This window comes from Centroberyx affinis, unplaced genomic scaffold, assembly GCF_046629955.1.
Source record: "Centroberyx affinis isolate AG114_WGS23_722 - 3 ecotype Tasmania unplaced genomic scaffold, CSIRO-AGI_Caff_v1 ptg001386l_1, whole genome shotgun sequence".
Lineage (NCBI taxonomy): Eukaryota > Metazoa > Chordata > Actinopteri > Beryciformes > Berycidae > Centroberyx > Centroberyx affinis.
This window is the reverse complement of record NW_027279869.1, coordinates 132063-146414: the sequence shown is the minus strand read 5'-3', so window position 1 is coordinate 146414 and position 14352 is coordinate 132063. Positions and strand designations below refer to the sequence as shown.

The 14352-nt window shown below is 42.0% G+C and overlaps 3 protein-coding genes across 3 annotated transcripts in view; 2 read left to right on the top strand and 1 right to left on the bottom strand.

Annotated features, from left to right (window-relative positions):
• The window catches only part of cpamd8 (C3 and PZP like alpha-2-macroglobulin domain containing 8), a 51966-nt gene extending 45868 nt beyond the window's left edge, over positions 1-6098 (top strand). The window contains exons 40-44 of the mRNA XM_071526124.1: positions 198-308; positions 460-672; positions 2050-2124; positions 4453-4654; positions 5152-6098. Of these exons, the coding sequence (XP_071382225.1) occupies positions 198-308; positions 460-672; positions 2050-2124; positions 4453-4654; position 5152 (602 nt within the window). The 3' untranslated portion in view covers positions 5153-6098. The remainder of the gene's footprint in view (positions 1-197; positions 309-459; positions 673-2049; positions 2125-4452; positions 4655-5151) is intronic.
• A 1898-nt stretch (positions 6099-7996) lies between these two features.
• On the top strand, positions 7997-10950 carry cimap1d (CIMAP1 family member D). Its single transcript, XM_071526118.1, has 5 exons — positions 7997-8128; positions 8254-8349; positions 9361-9471; positions 9950-10063; positions 10399-10950. Exons 2-5 carry the CDS (start codon positions 8301-8303, stop codon positions 10884-10886), a joined length of 762 nt encoding a protein of 253 aa, XP_071382219.1. The 5' UTR covers positions 7997-8128; positions 8254-8300; the 3' UTR covers positions 10887-10950.
• A 167-nt stretch (positions 10951-11117) lies between these two features.
• Positions 11118-12606, bottom strand: cks2 (CDC28 protein kinase regulatory subunit 2). The gene is made up of 3 exons (XM_071526119.1): positions 12477-12606; positions 11796-11923; positions 11118-11639 (listed from the first exon to the last, which is right to left on the bottom strand). The coding sequence occupies exons 1-3, from the start codon at positions 12533-12535 to the stop codon at positions 11596-11598; spliced, it is 231 nt and encodes a 76-aa protein (XP_071382220.1). The 5' UTR covers positions 12536-12606; the 3' UTR covers positions 11118-11595.
• Positions 12607-14352: the final 1746 nt, after the last annotated feature.

The following is a 14352-nucleotide window of genomic DNA, read 5'->3' as shown; positions in this document are numbered from 1 at the left end:
GTGCCTCTGATGAATATTTTAAGCACCGCTCTTTAAAGAGTTACAGAGCAGGAAAACCCTCTAACTCACTATGATTTATGAACTAGAGGAAATTGGAATTTTGAAAGTTTGTGGCCTAGTTATGGAGAGTGTTGTCATTGTTTTGTGTGTGTGTGTGTGTGTGTGTGTGCTGTTGTGGCTGTGTGCATGTCATGTAGCTTTCGAGGCCACCCGGTTCTACAACGTTAGCGAGAGCAGTCCTCTAGCACGGGAGCTGTGTGACGGACCTACTTGCAATGAGGTGGAGAGTTCAACCAATCAGTGGATAGGTGAGATTTATACTCTGCAATTAGTGGTTCACAGACACGCACCACTTCATCCATCAATCTCTTTTTCTGTTTTTCCCAGAGAGCTCACTTGCCAGCTTATCTACTCTACTGGTATTTCTGGGATTAAAACAAATGTCCATTTCTTCTGCAGGTTTTGTGCAGGCGAACCAGTGTAACAATGTGTTTGGCTGTCTGGAGGAGGAGCAGTTTGAGCGTTGCACCTGCTACAGGGACTGCGGTTATGACGGGGAGCCGGTTTGTGGGTCGGACGGGCAGCGCTACCAGAACCAGTGTCAGATGGAGGTGTTTGCCTGTCGAAACGGGACGCGCATCGAGCAGGTCCCGCTGTCCCAGTGTCCTCAGAGTAAGAGCTTTCTCAGCCCACATCACCTCACATTACATCTGGCTCCGAGGAATTGGTCTATATTTCTCTTCAGGCTCCATGTACACTACAAGACTTTGATGAAAATTATCTCAAAGCTGTCCCATGCTAATTTCACCTCATTTTGAAAATGCTACGTCAGCACTTTGGGGGGTTTTTGTTGTTGTTTTTTCAGTGGCAATCACAACACCCTTTTCTTGGCTGGGAACAAAAGCGTTGGTAGTGAAGACATCTTACAGTGAGCATCCACCTTTAGTTTTATGAAATATAAGCGAGATCAAACGCTGGGAGAAGTTGGCAAGAAGCTCCATTCCAGTCAATATCTACTGTATGCAGTTCATTATATAGAGTAGGTCAGCTGTAACTCACAGACACTGACAGCGTTTCCTAAGAAATATTCCTCCTTTTAGGCGAAGCAAGTGAGATGGCGATGTGTCTGTCTGTGCGTGTGTGTGTGTGTGTGTGTGTGTGTGTGTGTGTGTGTGTGTGTGTCGGGGGGGGGGGGGGGTGTACTCATGTACGCTCATGACCTACTGTATGCGTTTCATCTGATACAGTAGGTCGGGTCGGCTGTAACTCATACACATGCGTGTATGCATGCGTGTGAGTGCATTTGTATACGTGTCCATTGTGTACGCATCTGCGTATGTGTATGTGTATGTGAGAGTGTGTGTGTGCGTTCATCTGTGTGTCCCATGATCTGAGCTGTGGAAACAGCTGTTCAGGTGTTGTGCTGATTACTGGATGGGTTTTGTGAGAAGAGCTCCCCCCCCCTCCCCCCTCCCTCTCTCTGCCTTGCTCTACTCCGCTATATTACAGGGCACTCCAAATGACAGAGTGCTTTTGTCCAGCCCTTTGAAAACCTTGTCACATTCCTTTCCGACGCACAGCCCAACAACAAAGGAGCCTTCATGTTGCGAAGCAGATTGGGAAAAGGCACAGACAAAACTTTGGTGGGAAAAGATCTCAGTTTGTGCCAAGTGGTTCATGCTGTAGATTATCAAAAGGACCATATCTTTGTTTAGACCTCCCTGACCTTGTTTGTTTGTGTATGGTTGTGGGGGAAATGCATGCCCCCATTTCCCGTTTGAAAAGGGAAAAAGATACGATTCGTCTCCTCACATGGCCCCTCCGGAAAGATTTTGGCCCCTGCTGTATTTGGAAAGATTTTAATGCAGGCCATTGTTGTGACTGACTGAGTGTACGTTATTGTTTTGCCCGGAAATGTTGCTCAGTAGAGTGGATAATTCTTCTGAAGCACTATTTAGATTATGTAACATTAAAACTCAATTGAGTTGTCATGGCAGCTCTATAAATGTGAATAATCTGACGTTTGTGTGTCTGTGTTTATATTTCCAGTGGAGACCACAGTGGAGGACAGGCAGCCAATGGCAGGCCAGGAAGCTGAGCAGGCTTCAGTGCCTGTACACACAGGTAACTCCATCTGCTCTACCTTTCTCTACAGATGCACTTACCTAACATGGCCACACATACACACACACCAACTCTCTTTCTTCTCCACCTCTCAAGCCCCTTCTACAGCACCCCCACCCCAAACCCTCCTATACGTTCTTCCCACAATTCCCCATACCACCTCTCTCTTTCTCTCCACCCCTCCTTCCATCTCTCTCCTGAGGCCAGCTGTTCCCAGCAGCAGAGGCAGGACTAGATCATTTTCTCTGCCTGGATTTTATTTCTTCACACAACACTTTTCTATCATACATAAATGTTCTAAGGATTCAGGATTTTTTGTTCCATCTATTTATTGTATCTATTGTCTGGGTGCTGTAGCTTTGAATCTTCCAGGAATCTAATCTTATCCTACTCTTGCATTTATTGTAAGTCACTCTGGGTATGAGTGTCAGCTAAATGTAAATAGAGAGTGGAGACTTCAGGCGCATTGAAGCCTGAAGTTGACGTGTGCAGACGTGTGCGGAAGGCCCATAGGAGCATATGCCTATATAACATTGTGTACACGTGTGTGTGTGTGTGTGTGTGTGTGTGTGTGTGTGTGTGTGTGTGTAGATATGGGACCTCACCAGGGCAACACTAGGGCAACAGGAAGAGAGAGAGAGAGAGACAGAGATGGAAGAGAGTGGAGGGAGAAAGTGAGAGAAAGAAGGGGAGCAAGAGTGAAAGAAGGACAAAAGGGAGAGTGTGAAGGGAGAGGAAAGAGAAGAAGTGTGAGAGAAAGGGGAGAGGAAGGGATAGGGAGAGTGAGAGAGGAAGGAAAGAGAAAGATACATAGAAAGGAGGAAGGGGAAAGTAGGGAGGTAGGTGGGGTGGGTGGCAGAACATTCCCCTGCCACCACATCATGTCTACAAGCAGAGCGATAAATAGGAGGATAGGTTTCACACTCTGGGCTTGATTGTTGCTCTGCCATGAGCTCGGATCAGCTGCCACTTCCAGAGAGCCAGCCAGAGAATTCCAGATAGGATGTTTGGCTGTGTGTGGAGGGAGGATGTAGCTGTGTTAGATTTGGCAACGGAAACGTAGAAAGGCACTGCAGTCATGTGTATGCGTGCGTGCGTGCGTGCATGCATGCTAGTGAGTGTGTGTGTGTGGTCATGTGTCAGCTATTGTAAACATATGTATTAATGTCTGCATTTGTGCTGTGCATGTGCCTGTTATTGCAGACGTTGGTGAATGCCTGCGTTTGTGTACAGGTGTGTGTGTGTGTGTGTGTGTGTGATGTGGCACGGCCTGCACTGACTTGTTTCCAGCCTGCAGCTCCCGGTAGCTGCAACACACAAAGCTGCTCTCAGTCAAAGGTCTCCCCAGTACAAAAGCTGAAGCTTCACACTTGCCACAGGAATGCTATTACGCACTCAAACACACATGCACACGTATGCACACACACGCATACTGTATGCACACACGCAGACACACACGCAAATATGCCCACACCCAGACAGGCACACGTAGACACTCACCCACAATACGATAACCCTAGGGTGATCAGACTGAATAAGTACTGTAAAAACACTGTCATTGTAAACCATTATAAAGTTGACGACATGCCCGCTAAGTGCATTGGGAGTGTAATAGGTGAGAGCGCGCTGTGTGCCAAGGAACTGACAGTTTTCACTGGAACAGTGGAGGAAGCTGTGGCTTTGGAATTAGCTTCCCTGTGCAGACTTGTCTCTCTTATTAGTGAACTTGTTCTGGAGGACAACATATAATGGACACGCAGACTTGCAGGCTTCATTTGAGCTGCCACTCTCAGTCTGAACTTTTTCACCGTGTGCCTGAAATTTGATCTGAAGTGATCTGTTCATTTCCCCTTTTATGAATCAAAAGTTTTGTTTTCCATTTAGACTTCAAAGAAAAAGATCCAATGTACACCACAAACATTGAAAAAAAAATCTGATTGTAGGTGGTTGTAGGTGGAAATGTAAACATAGTAGTTAGTCATGTAAAGGAATGCTATATCTGAAAAGATTAGAAGTAGCCTGCTGTATCTGGTGGAGTACTGCATTTTAAGCGGGGAGTGACCCCTACTGGCCATGATGGAGTACAATCGCTCCTGTGCAGGAGTGAAAATTAATATTTAAAATCATCTACAAATATTTGAGGAGCTTGAGATGTACTGTCCATGTTACCAAACACTAGCTAGCAAGTGAATCAAGTTCCTCTCATCTTATATCAAATAATTTACATGATATTAATGCGTTCAGTGGCTACTTTTCCCAGGCCTGATTTCTACTGGGCTTCAACTGATCTGACTCTCATTTGGTTTATTGTCTCTCTTGTCCCTCCAGGTGAGGAGGAGCAGGGCTCCATGGCGGAGGTGTCCTACTACTCCTACGAGTACGACCCCGATTCCGAGCCTTTCCTCGCCGACGCAGAGGCAGAGGATCATTTTGACCTTCCTGAAGGAGAGAAGGATGCAGAGCAGAAGGTGCTGCCGCCAGCAGATACCCAGCAAGCCACACTGGACACAAAAAACACCCCCGAGCGATGGTATGACCCCCTCCGTCAGATTTACCATCAGTTTTGTCTCCACATGAAAAGAGTGGTAGCATGATTTAATGAGACTAGACTAGATCCATAACGGTGCATATGTGTAAGGATCTCCAGTCTACTTTACCTGGATACATGAAGGCCTGATAATCCTGTTAAAACAAAGCCAAAGAGTAGTGAAACCAAGAGAAACTAATTCAGTTAAATCTCCTGTCCTGACAAAAGTATTGTTGGTTCAGAAATGGACTGTGTATCATTTAATAGCAGTCATGGGTAGACATTTTGTTGATATGCAGTCTCAACCCTAGTCATAAGCTTTGACTTCTAAAACACACAGAAAGTAGTTCCTGCTGTTTGCTGAGTAATAATGCATGTCACTGTTGAAAAGCAAAACTCCACCGTTGTAGAAAGAAGTTGCTGGTTCCAAAGACTTTAACTTTTAAGTGTCTGAGATTTTCCTTTCACCACAGTTTGTCTTGTTCTCTTGTCGTCCACAGAAACGCTCCCCGACTGAAGCCACGCCCACCTCCAAATTGTACATTATTTGTGAATATGTTAGAGTGAGTGGAGGCAGAAGAGACTCGGGGATTTGTCCAGCCCGAAAGGAAGAGATGGTGGGGTCCGGAGGGTGTGTGAGTGAGATTGCGTGAGTGTGTTTGTATGCATGGATTAGAGTCGGTGTGAATGCATTTATGTGTTCACTTGTGTGTGTGGTTGTGGTTAGGTGTGAGTGTGTATGACTGTTAATAAGCTAGTGTCCTCCAGACTTCTATTTTTCTTTCTCTGTCAGATCTCCAGTCTCCTAGTCGCCAATAGACACCATAGCGTCTTTGTTATTCACTGTACTGCCTTTGTAATCACTAGATGAAATAATCAAGTATTTATGTTTGTAATTACACCTGAGTTTAAGCAAAATGTTTTGTTATATTTTCTATCTGTGGTATTTATTTGTAGCTAGAGCTCATGTTTTTTTATTTGCCATTTTTGTGATTGCCTGCCCATATTGTCTAGTTTTTGCCCTGTCACCCAGTGCTTCCTTCAATTCAAACAAAAGATATGTGTTGTGAAAAACATTTTTGTCCCTCAAAGCAAGCTTTAACCCAATTATTGAGATGTTTGATGAAATTCCTGTACTTGTATCCTGCTGGAAAAAAGACATATGCTAACCATATGCTCTACAGAAATATAAGCTCATATGTTTTTTCAAACTATTGTACCAAGCTACCAACATCTACTCTCAAGTTACATTTTGGTTATCTTTCACCTTACTGCAGACAGGGATTTGATTGTACAGTTCATAAGCTATTTTGTTTTTATATGTTAAATTTTGATTCGTGAAGCAATCAACGTAAAATCAACAATGAAGTTTTGAATTACTGTAAATGTACCAAATTTGATCTATTGTAGCCCCTATTCATATAAAATACAGTGCTTTTGAAACAAACAAGAATAAAATTTGTATACAATCTGGGTTTTGGTATCATTGCCTTTACACATTCATGTTAAGGCTTTGTGCTCTGGACAAAGGTTGCTCATGTGGGAAATTAGTAATATGTATTGCCTGGGTTTGAATCGTGGCTCATATGTATTGCCACACTTTATTCTTCTGTTCTGTTTTGTTTGTCTTTCTTTCTTCTCTGTTTTTACCTTTGTCCTTAATATATATATATATAGAAAAAAACACTGAAGGGCTGCTACCTTTCCCCAGGTTGCCTCCATTCCAGCTGCAGAGCAGGACATGTATCTGCTGGAGAGGATCTGCAGTGCAGTGGTTTATGGAAGCTGTGTTGCTCCATTTCCTTTGAAAGGCTAGTTAAGTCTGGAGATAATTTCCTGTCAGCAGTGAGCTGTATTACAGCCTGCTGCTTCAGAAGGCCCTCTGCTTTGATAGCTCTGACTCTCTGACCCCTGGCGTGGCTCTGTGTGTGTGTGTGTGTGAGAGAGAGTTTGTGTGTGCATGTGTGTATCCGTTTGTACATACACATCTATATGTTTGTGTGTGTGCGTGTGTGTGTATGTGTTTGTGCTGCTGCTAACAACAGATTCAGGTTACCAAAGCAGCAGCCAGGAGAGAGTTAGAGCCTGTTAATGTTTAATGTTTGTTTTCTGCTCATGCCACTTGTCAGCCCTCTCCGTTACTGTGGCCTCTGGCAACTGGCAGCGCAGGCCTTTAAAAAAGTCTGGCAGCTCCAAACCACAGATCATCAATGGGATCGATTGAGGAGATCAAAGTGGGCTAAACTGTAGCTGCATAGGGGGGGGCAGTTTACCCTTGAGGTTAGAGATGAGAAAGCAGAAGGTTGCTAGTTTAATTTCCAGCAGTGGTCTATTCCAGCTGTAAACGGGCAATTTACGACTACATCAATGGGGCCTGCAGTATGAAGGTACTCCACCTCTAACTGCTCCAGGTGTGCTGCACTGCATCTGACCCTGCATCTGCGGTTTGGCCTACATTTGTGTATGCAAGTGTTTGTGGGAAGAACATTCAATGTGTGACGTGGCTAATCAATTTCTACAGTATGCATAATAAGGCTGCATGGACTTGCAAGATATTTCAAAGCAGGAGGATAAAGTAGGAATTGCTTCTTTCATTTATGCAAAGAGCGTAAAAGAGATTCTCCTGGTGCAATTGTACAGTCACTAGTTTATAGTTTGAGGTAGAAATTAAACCCAAACCTACACAGAAACTTTACCCTCCCTCTAAACTCTGAGCAGTGACAGTGCAATTCACCCACCCAGTGTGAATGGGAGAAGTTTGTGTTTCCTGTAGGGACAATAAGCCGATCAGCCAGCAGTGCAGGGGACCTGGCTGCTGGAACAGACGATCCAGGACAGTCTCCGTGGCAACTGCATGCATGGCTGAAGAGTGATATTGCGTCTCCACACTGCGATGAGCAGAAAGAGTGAAAAGAGAAAGGAGGGACAGGGGGATCTTGGTTTCATGGATTGCTGCGGGGAGCTAGCGTTACATGAGAGTGAATCGGAGTGATGACATTGTTTCTAAGCACCAGCTGAGTGCACCTATACACTGCCTACCTCTCTGGAAGAAGGGCTATTCATCTGGCTGAGCTGCCACCGATGGAGCAGTTGGGACAAAGAGACAACCAGACAGATAGATAAACCAAACATTGTCTTATAACAGCCTGCAGTATAGATTATGTTCTTTTGCTGACACTTTGGTATATATTTTAGATCTTGGGTGCCCTGATTGTTTCAGAGGAAATGGGGGATTGATTCTGCATCGTTAGGATTCTGGGTTTCAGCTTCAGCCAGGAGGATATGGGCGATGCCAGATCTTGGAGTTATGCTGTAAATGTAGGGACTCTATTAAGATGTCTGAAGAAAGGCCATCCAGTAGGACATGGATTAAGGAGTAAGAAGGACCATATGATCACCATACTCCTCTAAAGCCTCTTTCAATTCCCAAAGTATGCAGCCACCCTCAATTAGAAGGAGACATATCTATGCAATAAGGTGCAAACAACAAAATTTTTCTTTTTTTCCCATGATATGATTATCATTATTTCTTTGGTACATGGTTTACATACTTTGAGCTGTGTGAATATTTCACAGTGTGGTATTGGTGAATATTTTTGTAGTGCTGCTGCATTGAGGGATTCCTGAAGGATCATTCATCGCTTTTGCCATGAGTGAAGCAGAGAAAAAACGTCCTGTAATTGCAGGCAGAGAAAAAGGTGAGTTCTTCAATGGAGGGTGAATTCTTACAAAACGCTACTGATTGCCTATGTGAGTCCTTGTTTGGGAAACTTTAAACCATTTGTAAGGAGGAAAAAAAGTTCCATTGGATTCTTTATTTTATTTATTTATTTTGTACAATCTTGTGGTCATTGACTATATTTCATCATTTCAGAAGGGGGAAGGTTGACTCGAGCAGGCTAGAGGATTTCTCAGTGTGCAGACTTGCCAGGACTCGCTCTGTCCTGTGTTAAAAATGTTCCCACTAGCTCTGCTTGTGCACATGCCTCTGAACACTTGTAGGCTGATGTAATGCTTTTCCGCAGGTTTCTTGGTGGTTGTGCACTGCCTGCAGCACTGTCCTCCTCTCTAGCTAGGGATCGTCAGCTGCCTGTCTGACCCAGCATGCATGATATGCACCAATCAGATGCAAAACAGTCATTTAGGCTCATAGCTCCAGGCTTACTGGCTGCTAATTATCAGGTGTCTCAGAGAGCAGAATGCATATGTAAGTCCAGGATCAGTTTTGCCTTTCAAAATATAGTGAATGAGATGGAAATGTTTTTAAACATTGTAGATTTATTGCTCACTGACTTTTATTTATAAGGCTATTACTGATGCCTATTACTACCTATTACTACTGATATTACTGATTATATATGCCAATACTGGCATACACAATCTCTGTCTGGGGCAACAGTCTTATAGCAAATTTCCAAAATGTTCCTAAAATTGGTCATGTTTTCTCTACTTTTACATGACTTTTAAGGCTTGGAAATGGTCAGAATCATTTTTCTTACTTTTCCATAGTACCCAGACCTGCATAGGAACCCTGGTTATTAGATAGAACTACAGAAGCCATGATTTAAATAAAAGCTATTGCCACTTTCAATCTCCCATATTGCTCATCTGTCTCATTTGTGCTCTAATTGTGATCTATGATGATGTTTGTGTGATGGTGAATATGTGTGTAGGTCTTCCATCCTTCTGACATTTCCCTCTGTCTGTAGGGCCTGGACCTGGGCGCTATGCACTCCCTCCCACCATCGGTTTTATTGGCCATGACTTCACCAAGCCAACTAGCCCTGCCTATTCTTTCCATGGCAGGATGAGCAACAATAGTAAGCCCCTCTTTCTCTCACTTTTATCTGTGGTTATTATTACATATTATGTTTTTATTGTTTTTCTTTCTGTAATTAAATGTGTTGGTGCCATCTCGAATGGGACAAACCTGAATAAATAAATACATATATTAGCTAAAAAAGACAGCATAGATGTCATAAACACCACAAGGCATTTTACATAATTACAATCATAGATCTCTTAATCTTTTAAAAACAATTTCATCCTATCAAATACATCACCTAATATACCATGTTCCCTGGTTAATGACTCACTCAATGGTAAATACTAGTTCTAAGTGACACAATGTCAAATCATAGCCAATAGGGGGAGACAACACAGTATTGTATAGTTTCTCAGTTGTTCATGAATTTGTTTGTATCTAACCAGCCTATCGACTGAGAAAAAAGTTATTTTTTTCAACACTAGTGATTAATAATGATGAATTAATGTGAGAAATGTTTGCTTTTCCTGCAGTGTACTGTGTTGACTCCAGTCCTGGGCCTCAGTACCATATTGATGCAAAAATGACTCGCTTTGGAAGGGACGGCAACCCTGCATACTCAATGTTGGGCAGAATGAAAAGACCAAGTAAGTTCCCATCATAACAGGTAAATAACATTTATTTTGAGCGCGTAATTATTAGCCATGATTGTGACAATAAAAACATCTAACATGCAAATGTACACTATTTTGCTTATTTTAAACACTTCACAGATTGACTGTTATATGTAATGCTGAATTATATATCATTAGGGCCCCGCATATAATCACATGTGTTTTTGACACTGCTTGTACTCCAGTGTCAGCTGCTGCAACTGAAAATCTGAACCCCCATGAAGGGAACCAAACAGACAGTTACTCTACCATATGGTGTTGAGTTGTTGCTTTTTGCATGACAATAATTCAGCTGTTCTGTTCACTAGAGGAGATATTCCAGACACCTGGCCCAGGAGCATACAGCCCTGAGAACGCCCCGCCATGCAACCTCCAGCGCAGACCCCCCTCCTACACGATGGGCTCTCGCACACGCTACCGCACCGTCGACTCGGTACCTGCCCCTAACAAGTACTCTCTCCCTTCACTCATGGGCCCACAAGTCCCAAACAAGCCAGCCGGTGCAAGCTACACAATGTCAGGACTTTACAAGACAGGGGGCCCATCTGAGGACTTATCCAAGACACCGGGACCTTGTGGGTACAACAGAACAGACCCAAGTGTTTATTTGCCCCGACAGCCAGCGTTCTCCATGCTGGGGCGTCACAGCTTACCCAGAGATGCCACCAAGAAACCCGGTCCTGGAACGCATAACCCAGAGAAGGTGACAGTCAACAAGGCCCGGGCCCCGGCCTACTCTCTGGGCATCAGACACTCTGAGTTTGTCACACCGCTAGTTGTCAATGTAGCTGACTGAGCATCACTCACTCCTGTGTAAAAACTTTGTTTATAACAGTTAGCCACCATATAAAAACAGGTTGTCTGTGAAGGTAGAATAGAATATTATACAGACAAAATTAATTGTATAGAAAAATATCACTGAAAAGAAAATGCATATGTAACACAATACATTTTATTTTGTTCTGTCCAGCAACAAATAATTTTTCTAGAATCAACAAAAACGTGACTCATTTTCAAAAATGTGTAATATCTAGTAAAAATATATGTACATTAAAGCAACCAATAAGATTAAAGAAAAATAAAAGTTTGAACACAGAAAGCTCTTTTAGGAAAAACATGTGGGCTTGCATTCGAGAAAAATAAAACCCTAGACCTATATGATCAGTCAGTAAATACATCAATCTTAACAAATGAAATCAGAAAAGACATAACAAATGTATTCAACTAATATAAAATTTCCTGGAGAACTTTCATCTTCATATTGTTGCTAAGCTGATCAATCACAGCAGAACTGTTGTGGCACTTCAACTCTCCTTGGCTAGCTGTTTGCCTCTCATTACCTCCAAAAATGTAAGGAGTTTGAAATAAAAAACAAACAAACTATAAATACGGGTTTGTTATCCTATACATTCAAACATATGGAGAGATGTACATGGGAGAAATGTATGGTTCAAAGACGATACAAATCAGTAGATGATATCAGGTATGTTATAGATGGTTTCCACTCAATCCTTTGGGAGAGGTCTTCTGAAAAGCAGTATGTGTGGCTCTGGAGAGTTAAACAAACAAGGAGATTCTGTCAGCATAAAGTGGTTACACCAATTCTTACACTATAAATACACAGCTGTGGTCCATGTCTATGTAAGCTTCAAGACAGCCTAAAAGATACCTGCCTGTAAGAGCCATCAGATCAATGGTTGCTCACCTGGTTTGTGGATCATGTAGTGAATCCAGCCCTGGCTCTGCTGCACCCCCAGCTCCCTCCATTCCTCTTCTGTCATCAGGTGGGAGGTGGGCACCAGTTTAGACAGCTGCTTTGGGAGCATGACATGCCTAGGAGAGAGATCAAATGAAAGTCATTGACAAGACTAACGTCAGAGCACAGAACAGCAGGTTGACAAAACGGTACGAAGTAGTAACGAATCATTATTACCATATGCAGTTAACTCTGACATATGTTTGAAGCCCACGTGACAAATATAACGTTACTGCTGACTTCCCTGTACGTTTTGGTGGGCATTTCTTTTTCTAACAAGTTGCGATATTATTGACTAAAGTACGTTAACGTTAAAGAACACATTCAGATAACGTTAAGACAAACAACGGTCAAAACAACTCGAAATCCACTTGAACGATTTAACGTTAATGTTAGGCTACATAAGAGCTGACCGAGGTTATTTTGGTTGTACTATTAGGTTGTCAGCGTATATATTCAATTCGCACATATTCGATAATGTATTTTATTAAACTATCTTAACATAAAACGTTTGCTAACATCAACCTAGTTACCGACAGCAAACGTTATGTTAAGCCATCGAATCTAACGTTAGCTAACGCTAGCTAGCGAACTTTTGACAACAACATTAGTCAACATCAATAAACATACCTGTACTCGAACTCTTCATCGGTGTATTTGTCAGAGTAGTAAATCTGCTTTTTCGACATTTTCAGTAGATGATAAGGAGTTAATGCTGAGAAAGCTGTTTTCGGGCGGTGTAAAGTACTAACTAACGATAATTATGAGCGCAAGCTGTCATCTGCCGCTGTTTTCAGAGGACCTAAATTTCAAACTCAAACGGTCCCCTGCCTTCCCTGGATTGGTGAAGGGAGCGGCACGCGGACAAAACAGAAGCCCAGGCCCCACCCCCTAACTTGACTCCAATATCGTCTATGCTTGGGAAGAGGAATCACTCAATAAATAAACTGGCCCATCTTCCGGTCTGCAAAATTGGGCGTGTTTCACAACACGTAACTTTTAGCTCAAACGTTCAAACACATTTTTAGTTTTTTGGGTCACTTCACTTCGCTCCAAATGTATTAGATGTTTTGACGGAAGGTAGAAGCATTGTATCTCGCAACTTTTACTTTTTACTTTGGTCCGTTGCGCTTCGTTGCGGTAGCCTAAAATAAGGGATCAGTAGAGGTCTTCGCTTCTTCATTATCTCTGCTTCAAAAGTCATGTGTGTCAAACATTTTTGGTCTCTATGGTTTCCGTCTTCACTTGAGAGTAGGCCGAAACAGTGAATCTGATATGACTGCAGTTGTTTTAATCCTTTCCTGTTTATTTCAATTGACAAATTGGTGTTTTATTCTAACTGGCATTAAAAACTTGCAGTCGTCCTGTTGTATGCACGTTTTAAAAGCCCGTAGGCTAAACATTTAGGCTAAAATAGTAGGCTAAGACGTTAGTAAGAAAGTTTAACAGGTAGAAAACATAGGTAGAAAATCAGTCCTAACCATTAAGCTTTCATTATAATCTTCGCTGTAAATGACGGTGATATTGGTCTCTTACGTAATATGTTAATATGGTGTTTGTGAATGAAATCCAAACTACAGTAGTAATATGTTTTTTTTTCTAGTTGCTTGTAGGCAATTTTCTAGTTTGTCCTTGGTCTGAGTCTGAAATGCATCGCTACAATATTTATAGTCTGCATGACATTTAAATGTGTTTGACAAACCAAGCTCAATTTTTTCCTTTGTATCTTTTCCAGTGCACTCTTACAAAGGAGGTGCCATTTTTAACACATCCGTGTGTCTTGTGTTGTTATTAACATATCTTGTGTTGAAAAGTAACACAAGTGTGTGTTGTGCCAATGAAGACACACAGATGTGTTAAAAATGACATCCTTTGTAAGAGTGGATTCCTACACTTTATATTCATAGATTGTTCTTAGAGATGCAAAGATGCAAAAAGTTAACATAATTGACATTTTCATCGACTGATTTATTTTTTCTTCAAATTTCAATAATTACTGCTGTGATAGGATGAATTACACTTTGAGAAATGCATCACCTAACATTGTATTTTCTATATGCCTTACGTGAATATGTTACTTTCTCAGTGGATGATTTGTACAACATTAAATATAAACTCTTCAGTGAATGAACAATTACATTTTAACCAAACAACAGAGTTTGGTTTGAGGTCTCTGTGCTGGAAGTATGTTGTTGTTCTTAGTAGTAATCACTGTTGTCAGGGTAATGGCTGCTAATGAGTGGTGCTGCATTCACAGCATGGTTTGTTCCACTTGTGCATGCAAAGCACCAAAGTGAGCAGGTAAATGTTAACCCTTCACACACAGTATAGTTGAATGGTTGATATTGCCACTGTTTATATGAGTGTATCATCAAATGAAATGAAATAATGTCCCACACTGATGTCTATGAAAAATAAAAAAGTATAATCTGTGTTACCACAATTGTTATTACAGCTACATTATATGTTTAAAAATCTTTTTAGTTGGTTTTGGTTTGAAGTAAAT

Excerpts from the sequence above, each read along its gene's own strand:
- cks2 (XM_071526119.1), bottom strand. The coding sequence starts at position 12,535 with ATGTCGAAAAAGCAGATTTACTACTCTGACAAATACACCGATGAAGAG. Across the intron at positions 11,924-12,476 it reads GATGAAGAGTTCGAGTACAG|GCATGTCATGCTCCCAAAGC; the intron begins GTATGTTTATTG and ends TCTCTCTCCTAG. Across the intron at positions 11,640-11,795 it reads CTACATGATCCACAAACCAG|AGCCACACATACTGCTTTTC; the intron begins GTGAGCAACCAT and ends TTAACTCTCCAG.
- cimap1d (XM_071526118.1), top strand. The coding sequence starts at position 8,301 with ATGAGTGAAGCAGAGAAAAAACGTCCTGTAATTGCAGGCAGAGAAAAA. Across the intron at positions 8,350-9,360 it reads AATTGCAGGCAGAGAAAAAG|GGCCTGGACCTGGGCGCTAT; the intron begins GTGAGTTCTTCA and ends CTCTGTCTGTAG. Across the intron at positions 10,064-10,398 it reads GGGCAGAATGAAAAGACCAA|AGGAGATATTCCAGACACCT; the intron begins GTAAGTTCCCAT and ends TCTGTTCACTAG.